Genomic DNA, 13,470 nt, shown 5'->3' with positions numbered 1-13,470 from the left:
TTAATGAGTTAACTTGCTCCTCAAGTTAATTGGAATTATCCAACAGTCAATACACTAATCTCTGGCCATTGAGCTAAAAGGACAATAAACAGTTTTAGTTACGTATATATTTTTAATCTGATGAGGAGTTATGTGAATTGTGAGCTTACAGTCGTCGTCACTACTGATTCTTAAAGAATTGGTGAATGAAAACAATCACTACAAGAAAACAGGGGGATTCTGATGGCCGAAATCGTCGGAATCGGTCTATTCCGACGAATTTCCGACGAATCCGTCCGTCGGTATGGTTTCGTCGGAAAAAAAAAATTCGTCGGAATTTCGTCAGAAATTCCGACGACTTTCTGACGAATACCAAGAAACGTCATTCTGACGAACTTCCGACGATATTACGATGCGGCTACACGAGACCAGAGTTCATCGGAAAACTACAATTCCGACGAACGTGGTTCGTCGGTATATTCCGACGAACTCGGTTTATTCCGACGAACGTTGGGCGTCGGAATTTACCGACGGAAATCGGTCGTCGGAATATACCGACGAACCACGTTCATCGGTATATTCCGACGGAAATGAGTTTGTCGGTAAAGTCCGACGGATATATGTCCGTCGGTATATTCCGACGACCGTTGTCCGTCGGTATATACCCTTTTTTTTTACAAATTAATTTTGCATTTTTATATATTTTTTGATATTAATAAATTTAAAAAATTGGAAATTTAAAACTAATAATATTATAAAATTTAAATTCATAAAAACCGAAATAGGAAAAAAACATTCATAAAGTTTAAAATTCATACAAACCGAAATAGAAAAAAAAAACATTCCGAAAGTTTTATAAAGCCGAAATAAACTAAGAAGAACTCGAAGACATCAAACGATCTAGCTTCTGCATAATCTCGGTGTTGAACTTCTTCTGGGATGCCAACTCAGCAAGGATAGTGGCATTCTCCGAACGGATAGTGGCATTCTCCGAAAGGATAGTGGTGTTCTGCTCCTCCAATGCCCCAATCCGTTCATCTTTGTCATGTAGCACCTCGAGAATCATGGGATCGGCATACGGAGCTTGCGAAGAAGATGCCGGATACGAAGAAGCACGACGGGCCAACCCAACTAAACGGCCTCCTTTCCTTTTAGGAACCGCCTACAAAAATATTTAAAGTAAGTAAATATGGACAAGTAAGTAATCGACATTATAAAAAAAAATATTAATAAAAAAAATTACCTTTTCAACCATCTCATTTATTTGCAATAGAGACAGATTGGTTGAAGCTCTCGTGGAGTCGCCGTCATCAGAGAGAGGCTGAGATTGAGAAACTATCTCAGCTTCCACCAAATCAACTACACCTCTGATCACGGGGTCCTGAATTTGACCCGTCGTCTTGTTAGTGTGAGCCACCTTAATGAGTTGGAGACGATCAACGGGATTACCGTCATTTGCTTCGATCTAAAAAAACCGCCATTATTAGCCAAAAAATATATAAAATATTTATTTAAAAAATATAAAGATAAATAATAATAAAAAACTTACAAGTTCATCCTCCTTAGTAGACATGGAGCAAGCGCCGAGGTTGTGCACATACATACCTTTCCCGCCACGATCGCTCTTCCGGTTCCTGGAGTTCCTAGAAGACGTCTCTGCAGTGTCTTCCCTCTCCCAATGAGCTATCAACTGCTCCCACACCCCCCCGTTGATGAACCGTGGCTTCTTGTTCTTCTGCCAAACTGTCTTCCACGCGTTTATCTGCTTTGTGTAAGAGTCCATGGCCTTTTCGTTGAATTTCTTACGGACTGTTTCCGTAAGATCGGAGTGCCAGTTGAACTCTTGCTACAAAACAAACACAATTTAATAAGTAAATATATGTAAAAAAATGTAAAAACTTAAAAAAAATGAAGGGTTACTATACCGCAAACTGACGAAACCACAACTCTCGTTCGTCGGAAGGGATCACACTCCACTTTGGATATCCAAAACGGAGCATGGAGTACATCATCTGGTTGATGCTCCGGCTAATGCCATTTTTCGACTTGGTGAACCTTTAAAAAAAAATACAAGTTAGCAAGTTAATTAAAGCAAAAAATATAACGGTACAAAAAAAAAAAAATACTAACCAAGTGCTATGGCCTCGTCGTGGGTTGAGTTGGAGAAACGGGAGATGCTCTCGACCTGGTTGTTGAACCAATAGATGAACCGGCATGACCCCCGGATCCTGTTGAGCAGCAGCGTGAGGGGCAGAGGGAGCTGGAGCGGGAATATATACCGGAACCGAGTCATGAGACGATACCGATGCACGGGAACCGCTCACCGAACTACGTCGAAGACGGGCTGCGGGGCGGGCTTCATCCTCGGCCCTAAAAAAAAAAAATTAACCCATCAAACATAGTTTATTAGTGGAAACTTAAAAAAAAATATTAAAAATTTTAAAATTTACTATACATGATTTACATATATATATATATGTATACAAAATTATAAAAAAATTATAAATATAGAAAAATGTTGTTAAAAATTTATAAATGAAGAAAAATGTTGTTAAATATTTATATTTTAAAAAAAAAATGTTGTTAAATATTTATTAGTGGAAACTTAAAAAAAAATATTAAAAATTTTAAAATTTACTATACATGATTTACATATATATATATGTATACAAAATTATAAAAAATTTATAAATATAGAAAAATGTTATTAAAAATTTAAAAATGAAGAAAAATGTTGTTAAATATTTATATTTTAAAAAAAAAATGTTGTTAAATATTTATTAGTGGAAACTTAAAAAAAAATATTAAAAATTTTAAAATTTACTATACATGATTTACATATATATATATGTATACAAAATTATAAAAAATTTATAAATATAGAAAAATGTTATTAAAAATTTAAAAATGAAGAAAAATGTTGTTAAATATTTATATTTTAAAAAAAAAATGTTGTTAAATATTTATTAGTGGAAACTTAAAAAAAAATATTAAAAATTTTAAAATTTACTATACATGATTTACATATATATATATGTATACAAAATTATAAAAAATTTATAAATATAGAAAAATGTTGTTAAAATTTATAAATGAAGAAAAATGGTGTTAAATATTTATATTTTTTTCAAAAAAACGTTTTTAAAAATCAAAAAACGTTTTTAAAAATAAAAAAAAACGTTTTAAAAAATCAAAAAACGTTTTTAAAAATAAAAAAAAACGTTTTAAAAAATCAAAAAACGTTTTTAAAAATAAAAAAAAACGTTTTAAAAAATCAAAAAACGTTTTTAAAAATAAAAAAAAACGTTTTAAAAAATCAAAAAACGTTTTTAAAAATAAAAAAAAACGTTTTAAAAAATCAAAAAACGTTTTTAAAAATAAAAAAAAACGTTTTAAAAAATCAAAAAACGTTTTTAAAAATAAAAAAAAACGTTTTAAAAAATCAAAAAACGTTTTTAAAAATAAAAAAAAACGTTTTAAAAAATCAAAAAACGTTTTTAAAAATAAAAAAAAACGTTTTAAAAAATCAAAAAACGTTTTTAAAAATCAAAAAATGTTCCAAAAAAAACTAAAACAACAATCCTAACTTATATATCCTAAACTATCCATTCAATCCTAAAATGTTCAATCAAACAACCTAAAATCCGAGATCAACTTCCAAAACCCTAAACAATTGAAAAAAAAAAAGGTTGAAAAAATAATATTAAGAAGGAACTGTGGCCATTATGGGTGCAACCAACTTTTAAGTGTTAATGGAGATTTTCACATCCCATAGATGCTATTGGTTCAATAAAGTTAGTAATCATAAAACAAAAAAAAAAGGTAGAAAAAATAAAATTAAGAAGGAACTGTGGCCATTATGGGTGCAACCAACTTTTAAGTGTTACAAAAAAAAGGGAAGAAGAGTGGAACCCCATGATCACATCTTTTAACATGTCTCTCTGCAAATTGTAAAGATTCCTGCAAGTGGTGGCAAAAGCCAAATCTCCAAAATCATATTTTGGATCTTCAGAGAAGAAAGAAACCAAAAATATTCATCAAATTGACAAACAAAAAAAAGTGTTAAATAAAGAAACTTATTATTATGTAAACGGTAAAATGGCGATTATTATTTGCCTTGTCCATCCTCAAAGAGACACTCTCTTTTTCCCTTTGAAAGCTTCATCCACCGCACCGAATCTTTCTCTCTTGACTCCACATTTCATTAAGTTTCTTCAATCTCTCTCTCTTCTCTTAGACTCTGTTCATGTGGAAGCTGTTGTGTCTTGAACCGCAAGGCGTTGGGAGATATCAGCTAAAGATTTAAGATTGCATTTGATCAAAGCCTCCACAAATACCTACACCATAATCTATATCTGTTCTAGATTCTTCTAACCTAATATCAGGCTGAGGTTCACTAACAGGCTGAGGTTCGCTAGTACTACCATATTCATAACCAGTTTCCCCATGAAGGTACCAAACTTTATAATTACGTGAAAACCCTTTCATATACAAATGAGTCCAAACATCAAATTCTTTTATAACCTTATTATTATTGCAAGAAGAGCAGGGACATCTTAACATACCACTTTTTGCATCCGGTTGCTGTTGAACAAGCCTCATGAATTCTCCAATCCCTTGAACGTATTCTTCCGTAAGCAAATTGGTGTTCGGATCCAAATGAGGTTTATCCATCCACGAACGATAATAAACTTCTGAAGACATGATTTTCACGGAATTGTTATGACTAAAGAGAATGAAGAGAGAATGAAGTGTGAATGAGTTGAATGAGGAGGGGTTGTATTTATAGGAAATTGCTTACGGACCTCCGACGACTTTCCGACGAAATTCCGACGGATATAAAGAAGTCCGTCGGAATTCCGTCGGAATTGTCCAATCCCAAACGGCTATACAACGGTCATATGTATTTGTCGGCAACGGTCACATGGTTCGTCGGAATTCCGTCGGAAAATACCGATGGAATTCCGACGACTTTGCTGTTAATCGGAATGTCGTCGGAATTCCGTCGGAATATACCGACGAACTTCCGACGACTACAACGGTTACATTTTTTATCGGAATGTCGTCGAAAAGTCGTCGGAAAATTCCGACGAACCGTATGTCGTCGGAATTCCGTCGGAAATGGCCGACGGAATTCCGACGACTTCATTTTTTTGGATTTGGTCGGAAATTTGTCAGTATTCCGTCGCAAATGTCCGACGACCTTGGTGTCCGTCGGAAGCTCCGTCGGAATTCGGAGTGTTTTCTTGTGGTGAATGCAAGAACCGTACATGTGTAAGTCTTAGTGTAAAGTCGTGTAAGTGAGGGCAGTGATGGGTCTATCTGGTTGCCACGTAACGGGAAAGCTGCGTCGATCTATCGCGTTTTGCTTCTCTTTATGTTTTGTTTTCTACCTTATCTTGTCTCTTATATTGTTAAGCGACATTATTTACTCGCATGTGATAATTACCGAGTTCACACAAATTAGTTGTGGTGCATTATTACAAGATCCGACATGGGGATCCATCCCGAATAATAAAGAAAATAAAAAGAAATGAAACAAATAAAGTTTACACGTGGAGAGGTGGCTTTGTTAGATCGAGTCAAGTGTTCCGTTTCTTCTTGTCGTTTACCTCATTTCTTGTACTCCCTCGTCTATTTCAAAATACACGAAATTTTAAAATTGTATACAACTATTAAAAAATTTATTTTTTATCTTAAAATATCATTAAAATATAAATTAAAAGTTATTCAACCAATCACAAAATAGACTACAAAATATCATTAGTTACACAGTTTTTGATAAAGTGAAAAAATGCATTAATATATGAAAATATCATCTATTTTGAAACATTAAAAATTTCTTAAAACACCATCTATTTAAAAACGGAGGGAGTATTGTTTTTGTTCCCCAAGTATGTTTTGAACCGTACGATGCGACGAGTACATTGATAATAATAGTCACCTCGTCTTTTGTTTTGTACTCCCTCTGTTTCATATCGTAAGTAGTTTTAGTTAAAAGCACTAATATTAAGAAATTGTTGTTTTTGTAAAAAATATTATTTAACTAATAAACTCAACCTATTATAAAAAAAACTAGTATTATTTGATTGGTTACACAATATCCAATAAAGAGAAAATGTGCATTGAAATATGAAAACTACTTATACTGTGAAACAAACATTTTTTGCTAAAACTACTTACAATATAAAACGGAGGGAGTATGATAATAGTAGTCCCTACTTGTCAAATTAGGATGTGACAAATGTATACACAACCTGTTTTTCTCACTAAAAAGGTAATTAAAAGCTAATTTTGTCACGGATTACATAATGTATTTATTTTCCCTTTTCTTCTAAAACCACGGATTCAATTGTAAAACAGAGGAAATCAATTTGGTTAGAGGACCATTATCAGTTTATCACCATTCCCCGCGTTCCATTTATATTGGGCTTAGCTGTTCTGTGACACACTTACTGATCCAGCAGAACTTTTATAGAGTGCCCAATAAAACGTTTCATTCAACGTCTTAGCCCAATATGAATATTTGGAGAACAAAGGAGGTAGCATTTATAACTAATGACACTTGGACCTACGTAGAATGCTATCGAAGGGTCCTTGTTAACAAAACAAGTACCAACAAATGAACAAATCAACTATAGACTCATACTCTTGTCTAATATTTCGTCGGCACTTTTCTGTCAACATTATTTCTACATTTAATTTGTATACATGTTTTATAATTAGAAGACAAAAACATTTTTTTTTAAATTAGATCTATTTCATTCCTATCTATCTTTCACACCGAAATTTAGCTGTGCAGATAGATTCAGTTTCAAAATAGTCAGTCATTAAAACATACCACCACTTTAGTAAGATGTTTTAAGAGCTACGACTACTAATCTTTCTAACCCTTTTCACTACCAATAAGCATAAGATATAAAAATCTATTTATTCATCTAAACAAAACAAAATAACAATCTTACAAAGTTCGATCAAATATCTTTCCTTATGAAAAAAGTATTATCAAATTTGGGGCGGTCTATTGATACTTAATGCAAGTATGCAACCATCTATCTACTACCAGCCTACATTAAATGTTGCAGCAAAAGAATAGAAGAAAAAATTGGACCCCACACTTTCATCTTAATTTTTCCATTCAATTCTTCTGCCAACCATCTCTTTGCTGTCTTCATAACTATCTCGTTTCTTGTTTGAACCAAGAAAAATATTATTCAAAGAACCAGTTATCTTGAAGATAAGAGGAGAATAAACCAACAAAAAGAGAAGAAAAAGTGTTTTGTTTGTTTCAGTCATCCAAGTTCATGAGAATAGAAACGAGTCCAAGTTTGTTGTTCATGCAACTTTCTCACGACTCTGATACACTAAGCTCTTTTCTCCTGAATCTCTCCTATTTAACCTGATTCAATACTCTCTTCGTCTTCCAATTCAAAGTTCACACCTTTTCCATTTTCTCGACAAACCCTTTTCTCAGTTTTCTCGGATTCTGTTTTTTTCTTCAAGCATAACTCCTCTGTTTTGGTTACTAAATGGAGATAGAACCAAGCAGACAACAAACCACCGTACCGGCCTCGGTCGGGGGAGGGAACTTTCCGGTTGGTGGGTTAAGTCCCTTGAGTGAAGCCATATGGAGAGAGAAAACACCAACGGAGTTCGTAGGAGATGTCTCCGCGAGGCTTACGTGGCAAGATCTGACGGTGATGGTGACTATGGGAGATGGTGAGACTCAGAACGTTCTTGAGGGTCTCACCGGTTACGCCGAACCGGGTACTCTAACGGCTCTCATGGGCCCTTCCGGCTCCGGAAAATCTACTATGCTCGACGCTCTTGCTAGCCGCCTCGCCGCTAACGCTTTTCTCTCCGGCACCGTTCTTCTTAACGGCCGCAAAACCAAACTCTCCTTTGGAACAGCTGTTAGTACCAACTTATTACACATCTTTTAATCTTCAATCATAGTTTGTTAACTTATTAAAAATAAGTCACTTTTTTTTGGTAAAAAATAACTCCCAACTTTTCAACTTTATATAAAGTTTTTTTTTTCAGCCACATATATATATTTTTTTTTGTAAAAAGGCTTACTTAATATTAAAAAAAAAAACAAATTTTCAGACACATATATGCTTCTGCATAGGTTTTAGCTGTTGCATGTCTTGATATGAAATAATATAAGAATGTTCTTGGATTTTGGATCTTAGCTATTGTTTTTTGTTTGCTTGCTATTGACTCATGTAGTGTGTTTTTGTTTGTTTGTTATGGTAATTATTTACAGGCTTATGTGACGCAAGACGATAACTTAATCGGCACGTTAACCGTGAGAGAGACTATATGGTATTCAGCGAGAGTTCGTCTTCCTGACAAGATGTTACGGTCGGAGAAGATTGCCCTAGTGGAGAGGACAATAATAGAGATGGGTCTTCAGGACTGTGCTGATACTGTTATAGGAAACTGGCATTTGCGTGGGATTAGCGGTGGAGAGAAGAGACGAGTTAGTATTGCTCTTGAGATTCTCATGAGACCTCGTTTACTCTTTCTTGATGAGCCAACAAGTGGTCTTGATAGGTAAAGGTTCCATAACAACTTCTTATTTAGGTTCTATAACAACTAGTTAAACCTAACTACTTGTGTGTGTGTTTTTTTTTGTTCAGTGCTTCTGCTTTCTTTGTGACTCAGACATTGCGTGCACTATCACGAGATGGAAGGACCGTGATTGCATCGATCCATCAACCGAGTAGTGAGGTCTTTGAGTTGTTTGATCGATTGTATCTGCTTTCTAGTGGCAAAACTGTTTACTTTGGCCAAGCTTCTGAAGCTTATGAGGCAAGTAACCTAAACCAATCAATCTCTGAAGAAAATCTTGAAAACTAATCCATGTTTATTTTTCTCTTTCAAATGCAGTTCTTTGCACAAGCTGGGTTTCCATGTCCTGCTTTGAGGAACCCTTCTGATCATTTCCTGAGATGCGTAAACTCAGACTTTGACAAAGTTAGAGCCACTCTGAAAGGTTCTATGAAGCTTAGGGTACTGAAACATCTTTACTTTTTCAACAGCTTTCAAATCTTACTTGCTGATCAAACTTGTTAATCTCTACTTCTCTCAGTTTGAAGCAAGCGATGATCCGTTGGAGAAGATTACCACAACAGAAGCTATAAGACTCTTGGTGGACTATTACCACACTTCTGACTATTATTACAATGCAAAAGCTAAGGTTGAGGAGATATCACAATATGTAAGTACTCTCTGTTCTTTTCTCAAGCTTGGGATGAGTCACTGGTCTCTTTTAACCTGTTTCCTCACTACAGAAAGGGACTATTCTTGACTCTGGAGGCAGCCAGGCTAGTTTCCTACTCCAGACCTACACTCTAACCAAGCGGTCCTTCATCAACATGTCAAGGGACTTTGGATATTACTGGCTCAGACTTCTTATTTACATACTGGTCACAGTCTGCATTGGAACCATCTACTGGAACGTTGGGACTAGCTACAGCGCCATTCTGGTATTTCCCCATATAATCTTAATTACATGAACTGAGGTTTTAATTTTGCCTCTCACCATGTCCTTCCTTTTGCTGTTTGTCAAACCAGGCACGAGGATCATGTGCGTCTTTCGTCTTTGGCTTTGTAACATTCATGTCAATCGGTGGGTTTCCTTCTTTTGTTGAAGACATGAAGGTAACTTAGCTCCTCTCACAGTTTCCTCGAACCAAACGAATTTGTTTAAACTGAAAATGATCGCAGGTTTTCCAAAGAGAGAGACTAAACGGCCACTATGGAGTAGCTGCGTTTGTGATAGCCAACACACTAGCTGCAACACCGTTCTTGATCATCATAACTTTCATCTCCGGGACAATATGTTACTTCATGGTGGGGTTGCATCCAGGATTCACTCACTATCTCTTCTTTGTTCTCTGCCTCTACGCAAGTGTCACCGTTGTGGAGAGCTTGATGATGGCTATAGCTAGTATTGTTCCAAACTTCCTCATGGGTATCATCATCGGAGCTGGAATCCAGGTGCTTTCCTCATACCCTGAAACCTTTTCTTAAAAGTAGAAGTAGAAAGCTCTTCTTGAATCTGACTTCATTGTGTACTTTTTGATTCAGGGGATCTTCATGCTGGTTTCTGGATTCTTCAGGCTTCCAAATGACATCCCTAAACTTTTCTGGCGTTACCCTATGTCATACATTAGCTTCCACTTCTGGGCGCTACAAGTAAAGACCATTGAAAAACCACACTTCATCATCATGAGACCATAATATTTAATTTTTGTTTGTTTGTTCTTTCAGGGTCAATACCAGAATGATCTGAGAGGCTTGATGTTTGACAGCCAAGGGAGTGCTTTCAAGATTCCAGGTGAATACGTTCTTGAGAACGTCTTCCAGATCAACGTGCACCGATCAAAATGGATTAACCTCAGTGTGATTCTCAGCATGATCATCATCTACCGGATCATTTTCTTCATCATGATTAAGACCAACGAGGATGTAACTCCTTGGGTCAGAGGATACATAGCACGGAGAAGGATGAAGCAGAAGAATGGAACTCAGAACACCACTGTTGCACCAGATGGTCTTACTCAGTCTCCTTCTCTGAGAAACTATATTGCTACACGTACCAATGGAGCTCCCAGATGGTAAAGAGTTTGAGGACACTTCAAGAAAGTTGTTCAAAGCAAAGCCACCATATTTCACTAGGCCTGCAATATCAGTTATCTCAATGTAATGTGAGAGCAGAGAAACTTGAGTGTGTTAGTTATAGAAATATTAAAACCACGGATTTATCTAAAATAATCACCTCTACAACTATTTTTCTACTTTGTTAGTAACAAGAACCACCTTGTTGCATCATAGTTTGCTTGCTCTTTGCTGCAAGTTTTGTTTGTACATGTTGAAATGAAAATTTGAGTATTGACAAGTTTCACACCCAAAAACTTAACAAAATTGAACAGTACTTCTTCCTGCATGAGCTTCTGCTTCAAGAACCTTTTGCATTTGTTGTGTTTCACATCGAATCACTTGCCCATTGTAGAACAGACGAAACCCCATGAGCATCACAGAGATGCAGTGAACATAATTTTGAAGTGGCAAGGCATGAGTACTAGGCGCATTTTGCATTTATGAATCGCGATACACATGCCATTTTTCATATCTTTTTATTCCATGTAAGACAGGTCTAAGTCTGGGAGCAGTAACGCAGTCTGAACAGCAACATCCCTTCAAGTTGACAACACATTCTGCACAGCATCTGAACCAAAGATAGAGGTAAGATTAGAAAACTTCCTCAAGTCATATTTTTTTTGTTACTAGCCATAAAAAGATGAAACAAAAGCTACGATGCAACTCACAAGAAAAGCAGATTGCAATCGAGGTTAGCACAGTTCCGATGTCTCAGTTCATGAACTTGTGAATCACAAATATAGCATCTTGCAAAACTTGTATCCACAGGCGTCTGTGGAGTTATTATGGCTTCATCCACGGTGTTGTTACTGTAGGCAGCTGGTGGGAGAGAGAGACGAGAGTCAAACACAAAAAGATTCCCAACCCAGTCAGATGTGCCTTCTTCCTCAAGATAATGGGAAACTCCACCCTTGAGTGTATACAGGTTCTTGAAACCCCGCTGTCTGAAAAGAAATTTGACTTCTCACAAGAAAGTTATTTGGGAAAAACATTTGTTTTTGGGAGGAGATGGTAGTATGAGAATGGAGTAGAGAAGCCATAGTGGTACCTCAGAACTGTTGAATATACATCGCAACGTATACCTCCAGTGCAGTACATCAGTATATCTGTTTTTTCCTTGTCAACATTTATCAAAGGGTCTGAAGGAGCTTCCTATAGTGTCAAAATCTCTAGTGTTAGATATATTAACCTCTAATACGTTACAATATGTAACCTACAGATAAGACTTGTCTGATCACTTTCTCTTAATCTACAGATTGTAAATAACAACTTTTCAGCTTAGGATTAATTTTTACCTTTTCATCAGATAGCCCAAAAGAAGTGTTCCGAAAGCAATCAACTTCAGGTCTACGTGCCCCACGAAAATGACCAACATCCCATTCATAACCTGCTCAAATTAAACACCAGCCACCAGTAGGTTTAACTAGAGCAATATGTGGTGCACTGTACGAATCACAGACTATCATAAGTGATCAGACGTAGTTACTAGATAATAAGAGGAATCAAGACTGTTCTGTTACTGTATACAAATGGAAATACCGTTTCTGACATCCAATAATATGCAGCTTCTGCCACTATCTGAAGGTGATGCTTCACCGTCATCCGTTAAGTCTTTTAGCTTCTCTTTCCATTCAGATGGTTCTAAGGGTTTTGCTCGCATCGGTGGATCAAGTAAGGGAAGGTGTGAAATTCCTCCCTCATACTGTAGAACAACAAAAAACCAACCAATGTTGAGTAATCTTACAAAGGCAATGCACTATCACGCATGTGAAGTAAGAATCTTGAATCCAACAGAACAAAAAGTGGCGTTGAATGGATGTATCTTACCTGCACTAAGGAAGGTTTGTTCTGTAGCTTCAACTTAGGGAATGCATGCCTACCGATAGCAGGAGACATCTGAACAAGTATATCGGAGAACCTCTCATCTTCTTTCAACCATTCAACATATGCAAGAGCGTCTTTAGATGGTCCACTGTACTGCAGAAAACAAGAATTACACAAATAAACACACAAGACTTTGTCCTAGCTTAGTATAGTCAAATAATATACTTCAAAGCTACACATGTGAATGAAAAGGATAACGATACCTGTGCGTTGATTCCTTGTTCATTTAGATATATCCGACCACGTATATTCAAATCCTGGAAAGGTGTCATAACCAAAAAAAAAAAAAAAAAAAAAAGCTTTCAATTATATAAACCAAAGAGAATGCTTTCAGTAAAAAAAAAAAAAGACCGAACTAGTCCAAACTAAACGGACCTGTAAGAAAGAGAGGTGCTTTTCAATTTCAGCGGCGGGATCTTGGATTGAAACAAAGCGATAGAAGTTCACCACGATGAAGTCTTCTCCTTCATCATCAAACTTCGAGTAATTTCTTCCTCTGTTTCGGCATTTGCAGGAGAAGGTCCATCGTATGCTAGGTTGCTTCGAGACGAGACGTACTGGTCGTGAGAAGATGTGAGTGTTCGAAACATGTTTTTTTAATTGAATAAGTTCGCTGGAGAAACGAGTTTTGGTTGAAGCAAGAGATAAGGAGAGTATTGCTGCCGGAGAAGCTCTCATTATCTTCTCAGCTTGGGACAAGACACACTGTGACAGAATCATTCTTCACTGTAAGTAAACTCTCTTTGGGTTATACTTATTTTATATAAGGCCAAATAAGCCCAATTAAGCCCACTTTCATTTTTTTTATTTATAAACCGGGTTTTCGTCATGGATGATCGTAATATGACGTCATGACACGTGAAGCTTTGACAATTCTCACGTCAACGAAGTTATGTTTGTGCTCGAGCACTCTACAACGCATTTTGATCAAATTTA

The 13,470-nt window shown here is 36.1% G+C and overlaps 2 protein-coding genes across 2 annotated transcripts; one reads left to right on the top strand and one right to left on the bottom strand.

Annotated features, from left to right (window-relative positions):
* The first annotated feature begins 7,508 nt into the window (after nt 1-7,508).
* Nucleotides 7,509-10,888, top strand: LOC106320153 (ABC transporter G family member 11). The gene is made up of 10 exons (XM_013758519.1): nt 7,509-7,892; nt 8,249-8,538; nt 8,625-8,796; nt 8,875-8,997; nt 9,077-9,205; nt 9,279-9,473; nt 9,562-9,648; nt 9,715-9,987; nt 10,078-10,185; nt 10,261-10,888. The coding sequence occupies exons 1-10, from the start codon at nt 7,509-7,511 to the stop codon at nt 10,609-10,611; spliced, it is 2,112 nt and encodes a 703-aa protein (XP_013613973.1). The 3' UTR covers nt 10,612-10,888.
* On the bottom strand, nt 10,736-13,264 carry LOC106320154 (rhodanese-like domain-containing protein 8, chloroplastic). Its single transcript, XM_013758520.1, has 8 exons — nt 12,910-13,264; nt 12,738-12,791; nt 12,478-12,627; nt 12,190-12,352; nt 11,946-12,037; nt 11,699-11,802; nt 11,319-11,594; nt 10,736-11,218 (listed from the first exon to the last, which is right to left on the bottom strand). Exons 1-8 carry the CDS (start codon nt 13,252-13,254, stop codon nt 11,089-11,091), a joined length of 1,314 nt encoding a protein of 437 aa, XP_013613974.1. The 5' UTR covers nt 13,255-13,264; the 3' UTR covers nt 10,736-11,088.
* Nucleotides 13,265-13,470: the final 206 nt, after the last annotated feature.

Source organism: Brassica oleracea, unplaced genomic scaffold (assembly GCF_000695525.1).
Source record: "Brassica oleracea var. oleracea cultivar TO1000 unplaced genomic scaffold, BOL UnpScaffold00831, whole genome shotgun sequence".
Lineage (NCBI taxonomy): Eukaryota > Viridiplantae > Streptophyta > Magnoliopsida > Brassicales > Brassicaceae > Brassica > Brassica oleracea.
Note: the sequence above shows the minus strand (reverse complement) of the source record. Positions and strands in the feature narration are given on the sequence as shown.